Genomic DNA, 14,643 nt, shown 5'->3' with positions numbered 1-14,643 from the left:
GGTTGGCCTAACCCGAGGGCGCAGGGAATAAGGCAATACTGTCTCATTCCTGATGCGACTGCGCACAGCAGGTGCTCTTTGAGCAGCACCGGGCTCTTTGGTTTTAAGAGTATTTCGACCGTATCGGATAATGCGCCGGCGGTCACGGTCAACCGTTGGGCGATTGGAGTGTGCGGTTTTTGGGGCCGACCTTTTCTAACCCGTCCATCCTCGGAGGAAGGCAGCATCGCTGCTTCTATAAATATGGACATGCTGGTCGCTTGGGGGAAACACCTTACTGCCTTCACACTCCTGTTGCAGAGGACAGTACGACTTTACCCCCAGACCGCCTCGTAGCACGATTATTCGTAGTACGGGGTCTCGCTGCTCCCCTTTGGCCTTCCTGGCATGGTTGCACCTTGTGGAACTAAGTTCCAGTCAGTGTAGCCCGCGGGATCACTGCAGCACTCAAGCCCGACCACCACGTCAAGGTGGCAGCTTTAGGTCGGGATTAAACTAAGTTCATTAAGTAATAGTATATCCATCTGCTTTGAAACGCGTCCGTGCTGTTGGACCAGGTGAGTGACTTACCAGCAATATTGAAAGACGGTTGTGTATCTGCTTTTCTTCCTTTATGTTGGGAAAGAAAGGCGAGTTACAGATTGCTGAGCCCTACGTGTCTACAAAAGTGATATCTGAAACGACTGTCATAAACGATCTCTGGCTTCAATAATACTGCGATGTTTAACTCCGACACGTGAGGTGTAAATTCGACAATTTCAAGGATTAGGACCAGGCATAGGGTGCGTTGATATTATTTTTACATCACTTCAAACACTTGGGGAGCTCCAAATATACAATTTTGTTGAGTGACCATCAGTCCGTGCGGTGCTTGTGCGCAAGTACTCATTGCTGGTGAAATACTGTCAATAATGTTCCCTGATGGAGCTCTACCCTACGTTGTGAATAGGCTTCACTCTGTTCATCTGTCTCATGTAGCTCACTTTGTTTTATTTCATTGGCAGTTTCTCCAGCTTCCATCTGTATCGCTGTGTACATGTGACCGATCATTCCCTTAAGGCTCATTTGCGTCCACTCAGCATTTATTGTGATCTGAAGTTTCATCTGCTGTTTCTGCTCTTACTGTAATTTCCCCTCCCATATCTACGTTATTTTTAGATAATCATGTCACTTGATTCACACATGGCTGGCAGTCACCCGCTGGTGATGCATCGTGACACAATTATAGGCGAATGGAGACCAGTGGTTAAAGTATTAGAGGACCTTTTGGAAAGATATTTTGTGCCTCATCAAACTCATGAGGCATTGGCCTTAAAGTTCCACTTACTTGCCTGTTGTGTGCGGAAAGTAGGTGAATACGCAGAAGAACACGGACTTTTGGCGAGTTTGGCTAACGCAAAGTGCGCTACGAGTGAACAAGCACCGGCAGGGCCCACTGTTTCCCATTTGAGAGGACTAGTCAAGGAGTTTCTAAATGGCACCGATCCGCATGGGTTTGCCGGTGGTCNCGCCACATTTTGCCTTCTTTCCCGCACCATGAGTCAACGCTATGGCAATATGTCGTCAGGCAGATAGCTCAAGTGCAGCCTGGTTACAGTCCGACTGCCTTGTCCATCCTAGAGTATGCTATTAACGGCCAAGCTCCTTTCGCTCTATCTTCCGATGATTTGAGTTCCCAAGCTTGCTCGACCTGTGGTGACCGTGGCAATAATGATTCGGTGATTATCAAGCGGTGTCAGAATTGCAGGGAGGTTGCCTATTGTTCGGTGAATTGCCAGCGCTTGCATTGGTTTACCCACAAGAGGTACTGCTCCACCCTAAAATGTAAGTTCATTCATAATATACGTCCTGTTTGAGCTCTGAAAATGGAGCTTGAGATCTTTTATTACACTTGACGCCTGCATGTATGCATAGTGCCCAACTCGAGATGAACCCGACTTGCGTTTCCAACACCTTACACTAAGCTCCTCGGGTTCTTTGAGGTTCTCTTGACCTCCTTAACCCGATTTACGACCACCTAGCGGCAACCTCACTTTGTCTCACCAACAAGATAATCTAGTGTCAGTTTCTTCATTGGATAAGACCGAACGTATGATGCGTCACCTCGGACTGATGGTTATTAGTTCACTTTTTAGTAACCGTGATCATCAGTAAGACGCGGCATGTAATAGTACAGTGAAGTTTCTAGGTTAGACACCATACACACGAAGGTACTTGTGGGAGCGCGAATTTACCGGAAGGTCCGTGGTTCGAACCCAGACGCTGCATTACGAATTCTCCAGTCTAGGTTGGGGAAACCCGGCAGTATCCCAACATTCGTACTTCATTTCGGGTGACATGGCAGCTAGGCACTGAAAGGGTGTTACAGCTGAGCGCTTATTCTTATTACAGGGTACTTCCACGATCAGCTTACCGTTAAAACCACCTACGATATATGGATGCCTTTCAGACATGAGTAGTCCAATCACACTGATTCATCTCTCTGCAAGGGACACTTTTCTGGCACTGATTAGTTTTGAATCCGTAGCCATCCGTTTTTGCGTTATCCATCGGAACGAGGTCAAGGAATACTGTCACCGATAAACAGAAATTGGGCTAGATGTCTCTTTGTGGTCATCACGTGTACAGATCACGGTACTAATCGAAGGCAAAAGCGTTCATTGCGCAGGGGCAGGTTTTAATGCCATACCATGGTTATTTCCTCGGGGCTTTCCCTGTTGCATCCTGATGATTCGATGCCCAACAGTAATAGATGTAACCAGTTAGCGTTAGTGCATTCACAATAGGATGGTCGAAAAACAGATGTCTGGCGAACCGACAGGCACATTTTCTTGACGGAACGCACTGCCCATAAAGTTGCTGAAAACTCTTCGGCAGCTCGCAAATTCTCGAGGCGACTTCTCGAATATGATACCAACTGAAACACGAGACGGCCCTGTGTAGCATACCCAGTTGAAGAACATCATAAACGAGAGCTTTAGCTAGATTCAGTTGTCTCGCTGTATCTCACCATCATCGACAGCACGACATTAGTGTTCAACACCATGCTCCACTGCCATGTCTCGCTATAACCAGATCATTGTGCAAATGAGTGTATTTCGCGAGCCTCAGGTACTGTTCAGGATAACTTAGAATTGTGCTGCGCATGCTGAATTACCATCTACCGGGGAAAAGTTTTCCCCGTCAAATTCTCGAGACACCTAAATTATGACTTGGAAGGAATTCGGGTTGCTGCGCAATTCACTTTCCATGAATTATGTGCGGCTGGAGACGTTAAGACATGACTGGCCTCATGCCTTGACTGACTGAACATCAAAGTTATAGATATCTCGGGTTTATTCTAGGCTGGCACTGAATCCGTTTCCCATACATAGTTGTACGGTGGTTGGGCACCAGTGTTTTACGCTGGCGTTTTTGACTATGACAACTCAGTAGGTCGTTTGGTGATAGTGAAGTGAAGGCACCTTGAACTTAGATTATGGGGCTTTAGTATAGGTGATTGACAAAGCACGTATGCTTGTGATTATCGGCTGTCAGCTGAAAGAAGCGAATCCCACAAGATCCTGTCCTCTGTGTGGAGATGTGCAAATTCCATGTTAGACTAAGCGTGGTAACACGTGGGTGACCCCCTACAAGAAAATCGCGCCGAATATGAGAACACATCGTTGTAAGACCATTTGCTTCCTAGTTTCTACTACTTGCATAGGAAAGTGCTATCACTCTATTTGAATCATTGCTGTATGTGTACATACTACCAAAGATGAGCAATGACTGCTTACCAGTGCAACTGGTACTTAGGGACACTCTCTTAAGAACCTCAGAAGGGCCAGTCATTGGAATAGTCTACTCCGGTAATTTACTAATGACCAAGTCAATGCTCGCAAGATCGATCTTGTTCATCGGCCTGGTTTCCTGGGACCCAGTTGTCGGAGTGGTTGCTAGGTTCTAAGTACTATTTGATTACTGGAAGATTGTGCCATTGCTCCCCTTCCAATTATCACTAATCATAATGAACCTGTCCTGGATGTGTTGAACAACGGCTGTTCTAACACTTGTACACAATGTTAATCTACTATTGCCGACCCAAAAATAACTGCATATTAGCTTTATGAATTCTTAATGCTATACTAACAACCTTAAACTGTAAACGGCGTTACTCATCATTCCAACCCTGACCGTCTCTTGCAGTACATCACGATGCATGTGAAGAAAGCCAACGCATGGCAGCTTGCAAGGGCACCGTAAAATGAGAAACTAAAGGATCAGGTCATTTCTACACAGAATGTGATAAACTGGTGTCTAAAACCACCCACCGAACAGCGTTTTTTCTCGTTTCGACCACGCATTTGACCTATTTATTTGTCTGTTGGTACCTTCGATTTTAAAACGTCTGATGTATTTTGCCCTAATATAAGATATTCTTGTTGAGTCCACCTCTTTACTTCTCGATGAAGTAGCACGCGCTAGGGCACTAATCCAGCACGGTAAACATCGGTAGGTTTCCCGGACTCGGGAGTCTTCCCAACTGACGTAATCGGAACGTCATTTTAGGTGCTTACAAACTCACTAGTCATTAAGAGCCAGAAGCACGGCCAGATAGTGCCCATTCTGGAATTCCAACAAAAAAGCTACGTTGTACAGCGCGTGTGGTTGCGCTGAGGATCAAACTAGGGCCCCTGGACTGAGACATCCGATAGTGGTGCAGAGCAAAACTCCAAGGAAATTTGATATACTCAAGACACTACTGTAATATACAGCAATGGGTACAAGTCGCATTCGATATATCGTGTTCTCGATTGGCCACGGGCGTTGCATTCCCAGCTAGGCTATATGCAGACTCATCACTAAGCATTGCAGTACGAAGCAGTTTACATATACGGAATACAAGGTTTTTCAACAAGCACTGTGGCTACATAATAACATTCAAAAGTTAAGGATTTCTGGAATATTTTACGCTCAACTCAAGCCCCCGGCATGCATTCGCCCTAACTATCGGCTGTCATTGCCCAGTATATGTTCCAGTCTGGAAACTTGGACATCGGTTGATTTTGGGCTCCCTAAACACAGTCTATAAAAAAGTTCGAGGAAATTTCACACGATTTATGTGAATCGGTTCAGCAAGAGGGATGGCCAACAAAAGTCCTGCTTCATTCATGAAATCAATAGCGTAAAGTTCGGTTAGTGGAGCGGAGATGTGTTTGCGCTTCGAAATCCGGTGAAGAAGAAGGAGAACGTTGCGCACAGTTGACATGGGGCGACTTTTGTGGCCTCCGAAATGTAGCGCTAAGGAGATACAGAAACAATGAGATTTATTTGAAATATAGATCCGTTCAATTGACCTGGAAACTTCAAAGCAATTATTGAAGAGGCAGCTACATACCATGGATGCTGGTTGTTTCTAGACAGCGATCGCTCAGCTGCAAGATTTTGGCGCTGCATGAGCGAAGGGTCTTCCCTCAGATGTCTCTCGGTATGACGGATTTCCTTTAGTCTGGCCTTGATTTCACGTTTACGCAGGGCGACAGCAGGATCCTCAGAAACGCCTGAAGAGTTAACCGAGAAAACGACGACATGAGGAATCACATAATCTGATCTGTTAGCCTAGTCCAAGCCCGCAAAAAATTCGGCTCATTGGCTGGCGAATGTAGTGCATGATGGGGGAAAAATACCAACCAGTGCCTGCCAGTCATTCTAAACTGACAGCGGATATCACGATCATCTTGATTTACCGGTACAGATCTGACGGTAGGTATATTGGCTGCGTCTTTGTAGTATGCAGAGCTTTTGTATTTTAGGGAAGACGGTTGGAATACCTGAGTTAACCACACACTGATAACCTGATCAAATCGCCCTCTACCCTATAATAACCCATGTGATACTTCGTAACATTCGGTCGCCTGCTCTTACGACCCGATGGACAGTATATCCCACGGCTAACGATAGAGAAGCTGAATTTTTGCTTGATCTGTCCCCAAAGAATATAGTGGTCGCTTTGGGACCGAACTGCCCTGGTTTGATTGCATTCGGACTCGTAGAACTCGGCTGTAGGCCCAGTGAACTACTCTCAAAAATAGCACGTAGCCGGAAATATCCTAAGCTCCTACGAAGCATGAAGATAGCCATCGCCAACACTTTCTTGCTCTATTGGAAACGAGCTAAATGGAATAAATAAAATCATTGATCAGCGTTTATCTCTTGTGAGCTTAGCTGTCGCCTTTTGTTTCACCAATCAGCCCAGACGAAGTTTGACGGAATATGCTCATACCGACTTCGAAACCACGTACTGCGACTGGTTTCGGCACCAGCCGATTCTGGTAGGATGTGTGATTTACTCGGAGTAACGGCCAGCAATGAGCACCATAGGCCATATGACTTAATGAAGACTATTCACGGTCAAATGAACAGATATGTGGCGTAAAAAGTTCACGCTTATGAGATTCCAACGTGTCACCTTCCGTTCTAAATTGCTTTTAAATGGGATATCGACGCGTTGAGTTATCGGAAGGCCAGTTAAGCTGAAAAAATGATAGCATCATTCACCTACTGGGAATCGAACTCGATGAGGTATTTGGCGTTGGCGACTTCTGGCCACAGGATGATGAGGAACCTGATGAGTCAATGTCTGAATACACCTGCAGAGGACGAGTTTCCTTGGTGGAGAAGGCGAAACGCTCTTTCGATTGTGCGGTGATCGTCTTTGGAGGTCTGGGTTTGTTCTCTCCCACAGGCAGCTGAAATCAGTAAAAATAGTGAGCACTCACTTCCCTGAATCGTGTATTGAGAATAGTTAACAGATCCGTCGTTCTATCCGTACAACTAAAAGGTTTACAGAATAGCCACCCAGCGGGAATGTTTCGGTGAAATAGAAGGGAGCGAAAGGTTTCATATAAATGGGTGAGTTGAAAGCATCCTATTTCTGTCCACAAACAGAATTGAGTGGGCATGGCAACTTTTATCCGTACAGAACAAGTCACGTCCAGAGGGGAAGTACAAACGCACTTTGTGCCACGCTCAGAAAGCGCATATCGAGAACGACAGGTGCGTTTTGTCAGGGACGTCAGTATAGAAACGCTTACAGACCAACCACTGAATAACTGTTTAGTTAGAGGAAAATCAAACCGATACCTTAACTAGAAGTCTGGCTGTTCTTGGGGCGTATGTCAGCCTTCTGACCAAAAGTATTTACTTTGTGAGAGATATCAGCACAGGTTTCATGATGAAATGGGTGGAAAAGCACCGGTTTATTGGGATTGACACGTTGAAACTTATCATCTAAATAATATTTATCCGCATGTGGTAATTGAGATGAATTCTAACGAACATGAACAGGTAGGGGATTAAACCGTAGTCATTTGTGCCCAGAATATGCGTCACCTGGTTGCCACATAGCGACTGAAGTTCGAGGCAACCTAAGCTATACACTGAAGGCACAGTTGTAACATGTGTGTTCATTTCTGAACTCAAACGGCTTTTTATGACAGTGAATAGGTCGATTCCCTTAACATACCGAAGAGTTTGATATTCGTGAAGACAGCTTTGCAAAGCGGTAGGTATGATGTTCCTCAGGACTGATGCGGTGATGTCGACTGGGGTGCTTCCGAGAATGAGCACAGTCGATGGGACTGTCGAAACGACCATCTGATATCAGTAAAATGAACAACATAGTAGTGCGCGGTTAATCCAGTGCGTTTGTGAAAGGCCGACAAAACCGTATAGACAAACGGCAATAGTGAAAGTAGAATTTAGCTACGCCGGAAATTATCGACTTGATTATTCGTAAACCTCTTAAACCGCACAACTAAACCGTATTTGCGCTCAGCTTACGGGGGACGTTAGCCAAACGGAACAGAATATTTTTAACACGGGCGAGAGAACCACAAACGCCGGGTTGGCTATTGTGGAATGCTTCGACGGCACAATTTAAGGGTCTCCAGGGTGAACCATATAAAAACTCAAAGCACTACTTTTAAGTTTACCGTATAACTGGTAAAAAAGTGGAATGTGCCGACCTACCACAATCCTTTGGAGGTGTCTACACCTCTAAGCACTCACTTAAACTGAATAGAAAGTGACAACAGGAATGCCACTGACATTGATTAAGAGCCACATCTTGCAGCGTTCCCAACCAGGTTCAGTGAGGATCACGCGGTCCCTGTGCTGTCCTCCCTTCTTTGAACGTCTGTCGAGAAACCACTTAGAACATGATAGCTCGTGGGGACAACCAAAAGTTTCTGTCGACGTAAAGGAAGAGGACAGAGATGCTAAGACAGACGCAACGCCTGATGATGCAAACAGAGCCATAAGATCTTTGAGACGCCTTGCACTTAAGAATCTGAAAGATTGATAGAATGAGCTGTTGAACTTAACCTCACTTTCGGGATTTACATTGGCCAGAAGGAGCGGACGAGTTAGCTGAAAATCTGCGACTTTTTTGGTAAACAAATGAGCGTACAAAACGCACATTTTATCAAACGTTAAGCACTGCGTTCACTATGTTTACGAGGGATAGGAACTATAGAGTTCGTTCATGCTTTGTCGTCCACCGTGAACATCAACGGAACAATTGTTGATGTAAAGTTCAAGACCGTAAACACAGTGCTGGGCACAGGGTGACTGTAGATAACTAGTGGGAGAATTATGGTGGGCTCATATAGGCATTTTGAAATAGACGGCATAATTTGACCAGTCGCACTAGTAGCCTAGCGTATTCACGCAGCAGCTTTTGAGCCCGGATCAGCACAGTCTGACCGATCCATATCAAGTTTATTCATCTCCTCAGGCTTTCGATCCAAATTTGGGTATTAAGCATGTAGAATATCAGGTACAATTATGCAACGCAACTTGTCTATGTAGTGTGATTCATTAAAGTGTAACCGCACGCTCCAGGCTTAATTGTTCGGTAGGATGGCAGAATAAGATACTCCTGTAGTGATTGAGCATCTGAACAACCAACAATCGAGCAATAGTATTCAAATCCATTCGCGGCTCGTCATAATTAAGCACATTGTTACGATGGACATGCTAACTATTGTGCGATGTCCGAACATTGCCAGCTTTTGAAAACTGTCTGTAGGCCACTTGGCTTAGTCGATCGACCAAATAGTGGAACCATGAATAACCTTATTTGGGAGAATTTCTCATGGCTCCGAAAATATTTTACGGAATTAGAAATGCCATGAGGGGGTTAAACAACACGGAACTCATTATTCCCTCAGCTTAGTGAGTTCAACATACAAATAACGTAGTTAGTCATTTGTTAAAGGGGAATACTAGTTTTATACTGGGATGCAAGGCCGATACCCGCTTTGAGAGTTGTCAAACGGGACAATTGATACCGTATGCCATTTTCCACAAAGTGGTCTGTGAACCAGCATGAGGGCACATTAACCCGTTTAGACCGGTGATAGAATGTAGCTCTAGAACCAGGGGTGTGGTTTACCGACAGACTACGATTGTAGCTTAGGAAGGAGTAAAAGTATGGGATGCATAGCGTGTGCACCAGATGGACGACTAGCCCGGAATATTTTCCAGATACTCACATCAGACTTATGTAGCTAATTAGGGTGACACGACCATCGTGGTTCGAATTGTCAGCTTCAGTGTCAGGTAGGTGCGGAACAGTATGTTCTAGATGCGGTGCTCGATTTTGGTGGCTTTTTAATGTCGTGTCTTGAGTTCCTATGAACCAGGCCTTGTTTTGCCCATATGACCGTAGATAGAACTGACACTGTGTACCGAGCTTTGCACACGCAAATCCGTTGCCCGTTTGGTAAGCACGATCATTGATGGAAAATAGTTACTTGAGTTAACTCATTCCAGAGGTTGATGCGGCTCTGGAAACGACACGAAACTGAGTTATTGAAAGAGCTTACATTCAGTTCTCAGCCGCCCAAGTTTGATGGGCGCAATATGAGCGTCTAGCGCCAACAGTACTCAATGGAGCGTGTTCAGCAGAAAAATTGGATATCTGAGGAATTGCGGCACACACACTGCGACATGTTAATGTAAGATTTCTGTTGAAGGCCAAAGACCCGGGTCGAGCCAAGCAGTTTGACTACATATGAAACTGTGACATTTCAAGGAGCGACGTACGACAGACTCGACTACACTTTTCGGTCATCATCATCATCGACAGCATGACAGCAGTGTTCAACACCGATGCTTCACTGCCGTACCGCCTGGTCACTCGAGTGACGAATAACCACAAGAGTACTATTAAACCAGATTTGCACGGTGAAATGTTCCGACTAACTCGCGGACTACATTAATGGAAAACAATACGTGAAATCGGACAATTTTGACGTCAAAATCCATCTAGAAGAAGCTGGAATCCTAGAGTTCTACCTATAACGCATAGAATCGTCACATTCCTGAGAAATAACCTTACTAAGCTCGCAGCGGATGGGCAGTCATGACACAAGCAGAAGGCGATCTGATGTAGCGAGAAACTGGGAAACTATACACTGAAGAAGAAAATGCAGGAGCAACTGACTGTGTGACTGAGTCACGTCTTAGTTATGTACATGTATGGAAAACTGTGTATTGTGCTCAAGTGAATTACGACTTTAGTTAGCACCATCCAGTTATCTAACACACTGCTAAAGCTCGGATGAAGTAGCTCACCCTGATGTGAGCCGATTCGCGCACGAAGTCAATATAAGGCACACAGCACATGTAGGCGCGGTGAACTTCAAGGACGCTGTTACTGCCGTGCACTCGAAAACTGACCAGTCGTATCCATCAGCATCCGCCTACTCACCTCGTGGATGGACACCGTGCGCTGGGTCAACCACGAAGCGTTAACAACCAGGCTCGAGTAATCTTTACCCAACTCTTCAAATTGACTTGGTCGTACGCATTGCCGGCCCCTTGGACACTAGTAACAGCGGTCATCTAGTTACAATATCAGCTAGATATGTCATAAACTATGCCTGGACAAACTAATAGCTCTCGGTGATCCCTTCAAACCTGCCTTCCGAGTTTATGCTGGTAACTCGCCCTATTTACGTTCTGCCAGCCATTTAGAAGCGTTGGTTGATGTTGCCAAGCTACAAGCACATGTGAATGCCAAAACTGAAGTTGAGTTTGTTTTAGACATCAGTCTCGGCAACAGCTCTAAAGTGAAACATCCAACGACGGCCTAGTTGTTAATCAAGGCGATTTCTTTCCGCAGTTACGTCAGTCCATTCAGCCAGATGCTGAAAGTCTGGTTCCCAAAATCATGTATCGCGTCTTGAGTAGCCTAAACGATGTAACAAAAACAGTATTTACGACGACTAATGGTTAAAAGCAAGGCTTGGTTGTCACAGTACTTACACCGCCGAGTCGTCGACTGAGCACGCGGACTTGGTACTGATGAATTCGACGGAGAATAGCGATGTTGACTGTCTGCCTTTCTGTCTTCCGCATGTAAGGAACCGTATTTTGACCAGGGTACCAAAGAACCAGGAGAAGGGGAACGAGTTGACGGAGTGCTCGGGTTGTGAAAGGTAGCATGACGGAGTAAATCTTGGTTTATAGAATCGGAAATTAAGTCAGGGACGTATTCTTCATCCGAAGAACCGCGTTCTGAAGGAAATGTGCGATTGGAACGTAAAATTCGGCTGTTGCTTTCAGTGTCGCGACTACGAAACAGAAAAAATTCTTTGAGTTGTGAGGCCACTGGAGAGGTGGATCCAGAAGACAATGGGGAACGTGACCCACACACACGCGACAATCGGCACTTGGCTCTGGAGTCGTTCACTTCATCCTCAGATACATCGTCGAGTTCCAACCGAACACCACGCCAGATCACCTGGGTCGAATAGGATTGACATTCCTGGGAGTTTTCACATTGGCTGGCCAGTCCATGCTGCGCCCCATTGGTCTCGGGTTGGTGCTCAGTCTCAGCTATAGGACTCAGTGAGTTGGAAGACTCTAAACGGACACAATATCGCGTGAAAAATGCTATCTTGACGACATACAAGAAAACTGTTTTGTTCCACCACTAGCTGTATCATTAGTGCCTATCAACAGCTCTGAGACGCAAGTTTAAGGCCCTTTGTGAAAACTGGGGCAGCGAAACAATAAGTAGGAGCAAGAACAGAACCAGTAACACACCAAATGTACTAATCCTTTTAAAGCTTCAGAAGTATCACTTCAACATGTCAACAGTGACTTACAAGCCAGCCACTACGAATGAAACCTCTGTAGTGGCAACTAACGTAGAACACGTAATATCTTGAAGGTGATTTAACAAGTTGAACCGTGGATTCAAACGTACGCGGGTGGATGAGTAACATATTTCAACGGTCTAAACGGTCTTCATTGGGACTAGAAGCGGCAGCCACCCACAATAAACAGGTTTTCGTAAACCAGAGATTGGCAAAATAAAAGCACGCTGACCAACGAAAATTTGCGCAGAAGGCATGCGAAGATGTTCTGATCCTTCATTGGCTAGCTATCGGCAGTAGTATTGCTACTATCCATAAAAGTGGAAAAAAGAGACTCACCAATCTCCATGGCATCATCACATTGGGTTGCATCATCCAAAGTACTTGGAGGGTCAATTAAGCTACTGGCCTCTTCTGCCACTACACTGGATACGAGCTGCGGAAAAATGAAAGAATGTCACGGATAGCTACGACGGACAGAAAAACGAACGGAACAAAGCTATCCTGTAGTTCACTCCCAACAAGTTACTTGAACATCATCTAAGCTTAGACATGCAGTGAATTAAAGACATAAAATTTAAGACACAAGATAAATAAAGATGCTCAACGCGGTTAGCAGAGCCGAAGAAGCGTGAAATTAGGCTTTTCAGATAATCTACTGCGGAAAGCTATGCTATGGACACCACCACTTTAACAATACTATCTACAAAAGTTTATGGCAGCATTCATGAAGCATTTCTAAAGAAATAACGGGATTACATGTTGTTGAAATCATTGTAAGTTTGGATACTGCGGTTCACTACGACAAGGAGTGAAAGCATCTGTTAGGTTGTAATAAAATTGATGAAGACGATACTGTGCGATGCCAGTGTATGTTTGACTTTTGGTCACTTAGATGCAGCCTTTAAGAGCCTATTTTAGGCACTTTCTAACAATTCGGGTATCCGGACCCAGCAGCAACGTAGCTGGTGACGCGAAGACTAATTCTCTATAGCTTTAGGCACAAAAAGTGAGATAAAGCACTAAGGGTCATACCAAGAACTCAACGGACCGATTGGAAGCGGTCGCAACAGAGAAGTCACTGTTATAGAACTAAAGGCAATCCATCCACTTAGTCACCACTGGTATTCAGTTTGCTCTCAAAGTAAGTGAATAAACCTACCAACATACCTGTGAAAGCTTATGGGAAAAAGGTGTCGAAATGGGAGGGGCAGGCGGGCCTGCTGGAGGAACAGCGGACGTAGAACTAACTGCCACCGGCCCGGCAATCAAACCTTGGGGGACAAACGGAGGAATTGTAGGGATATAGACCCCAGGTGGAGGCACGACGTACTGTGGAGGCACAAACGTTCTTGTGCACTGCAAATGGGATACAGTGGGATGAGCGGGAGGTGGAGGAGGGGGTGGCGGTGGTGGTGGTGGTGGAGCTGGCGGGATAGATGGATAGTTGAATGTATACGGTGGCTGAACAACTGCTTGCAATGGTTGTAGATTATCATAAGTAGATAAGGCGGTAGCTCCCCGTGGAACAATGAATTCTGGGTTGGGTGGAGGATGTCTAGGATGGAAGGAAGGAGTGAGCGCAGGTGTTGACGGCAAGTTCGTGGGAGACGGTTGATTCGCGAAATCTTTTGTAGGTGCAGGAAAGGATTTAGGTGTAGGGTCTCGACTGTAATCACCATTGGTATCCACACCAAGGGATTCACAAACCACAGCACGGATCTGATCTTGAAAATCTCTCGGAAGCTTCGTACGAACTGCATTTTTCACTATTCGATCGACACCTGTGGTAAGCATGCTCGTGTTGGATAATTCACGTCTCAGACGTTCACGTAGCTTCAGTTTTTCGGATGCTATAGGTTTGGACTGCTTCTGAAGAAAAGCTGAGACGAAAGAATTCACTCTCTGTTGGAGAAATTTGTAGTCACTGTCTAAGTCGATGTCCTCCAAGCAATGCTTTCGTATCCGGTCAAACAGCCCTTGGCTCTTCAACCGCTCAATTATTTCATATGCAAACCGCATCGATTCACACTGCATTGTACGTTGGATAAACGGATTTAGTAGGTCGAAGCCTCTGAAATGAAGGAAAAGATCATGAAAGTGGAAATCAAAGGGGCCGTTAGTAGAACATTACGTCGCTCACATTCTCGAGTCAAAAAATAATTAAAAACTCAAACAGTTCAGCTGTAGCACCTTTTCGGTGCCTAGCTGCAATGCGAACAGAAAGAGGCACCAACAGTCGATGTCTTGAGGTTGGTTCGAACCACGGACCTTTCCGTCCGTAAGCTGGCGCCTTAATCACTAAGCTACCTCCAAAGACCGACTTCTCTTACGCCGATATCTGCACCGTTGTTTACCTGCGGAATTGCACGAAGTGATTCCACCCGAGTCATCAGATTTTAATGATAATCCCGATTACAACACACCGGTTTATCATTTGGCGTATGGTTTTCCACAGTTTCAATCCATTTTTGCTCATTCCTGAACCAAT

General features: G+C 45.3%; 2 protein-coding genes across 2 annotated transcripts in view; one reads left to right on the top strand and one right to left on the bottom strand.

The window, feature by feature from the left end:
• Positions 1-4,435, top strand: part of T265_08232 (hypothetical protein) — a gene marked incomplete at both ends in the record, with an annotated part of 43,607 nt that extends 39,172 nt beyond the window's left edge. The window contains 2 exons of the mRNA XM_009173975.1: positions 1,165-1,575; positions 4,189-4,435. Coding sequence (XP_009172239.1) covers positions 1,165-1,575 — 411 coding nt within the window. The remainder of the gene's footprint in view (positions 1-1,164; positions 1,576-4,188) is intronic.
• A 675-nt stretch (positions 4,436-5,110) lies between these two features.
• Positions 5,111-14,226, bottom strand: T265_08231 (hypothetical protein; the record flags this gene model as incomplete). Its single annotated transcript, XM_009173974.1, has 7 exons — positions 5,111-5,283; positions 5,381-5,543; positions 6,545-6,731; positions 7,508-7,638; positions 11,317-11,916; positions 12,492-12,588; positions 13,323-14,226. 7 exons carry the CDS (start codon positions 14,187-14,189, stop codon positions 5,160-5,162), a joined length of 2,169 nt encoding a protein of 722 aa, XP_009172238.1.
• Positions 14,227-14,643: the final 417 nt, after the last annotated feature.

This window comes from Opisthorchis viverrini (assembly GCF_000715545.1).
Source record: "Opisthorchis viverrini unplaced genomic scaffold opera_v5_207, whole genome shotgun sequence".
NCBI classification, from domain to species: Eukaryota; Metazoa; Platyhelminthes; class Trematoda; order Opisthorchiida; family Opisthorchiidae; genus Opisthorchis; species Opisthorchis viverrini.
The sequence above is the reverse complement of the archived record's forward strand: the minus strand, read 5'-3'. Positions and strand labels throughout refer to the sequence as shown.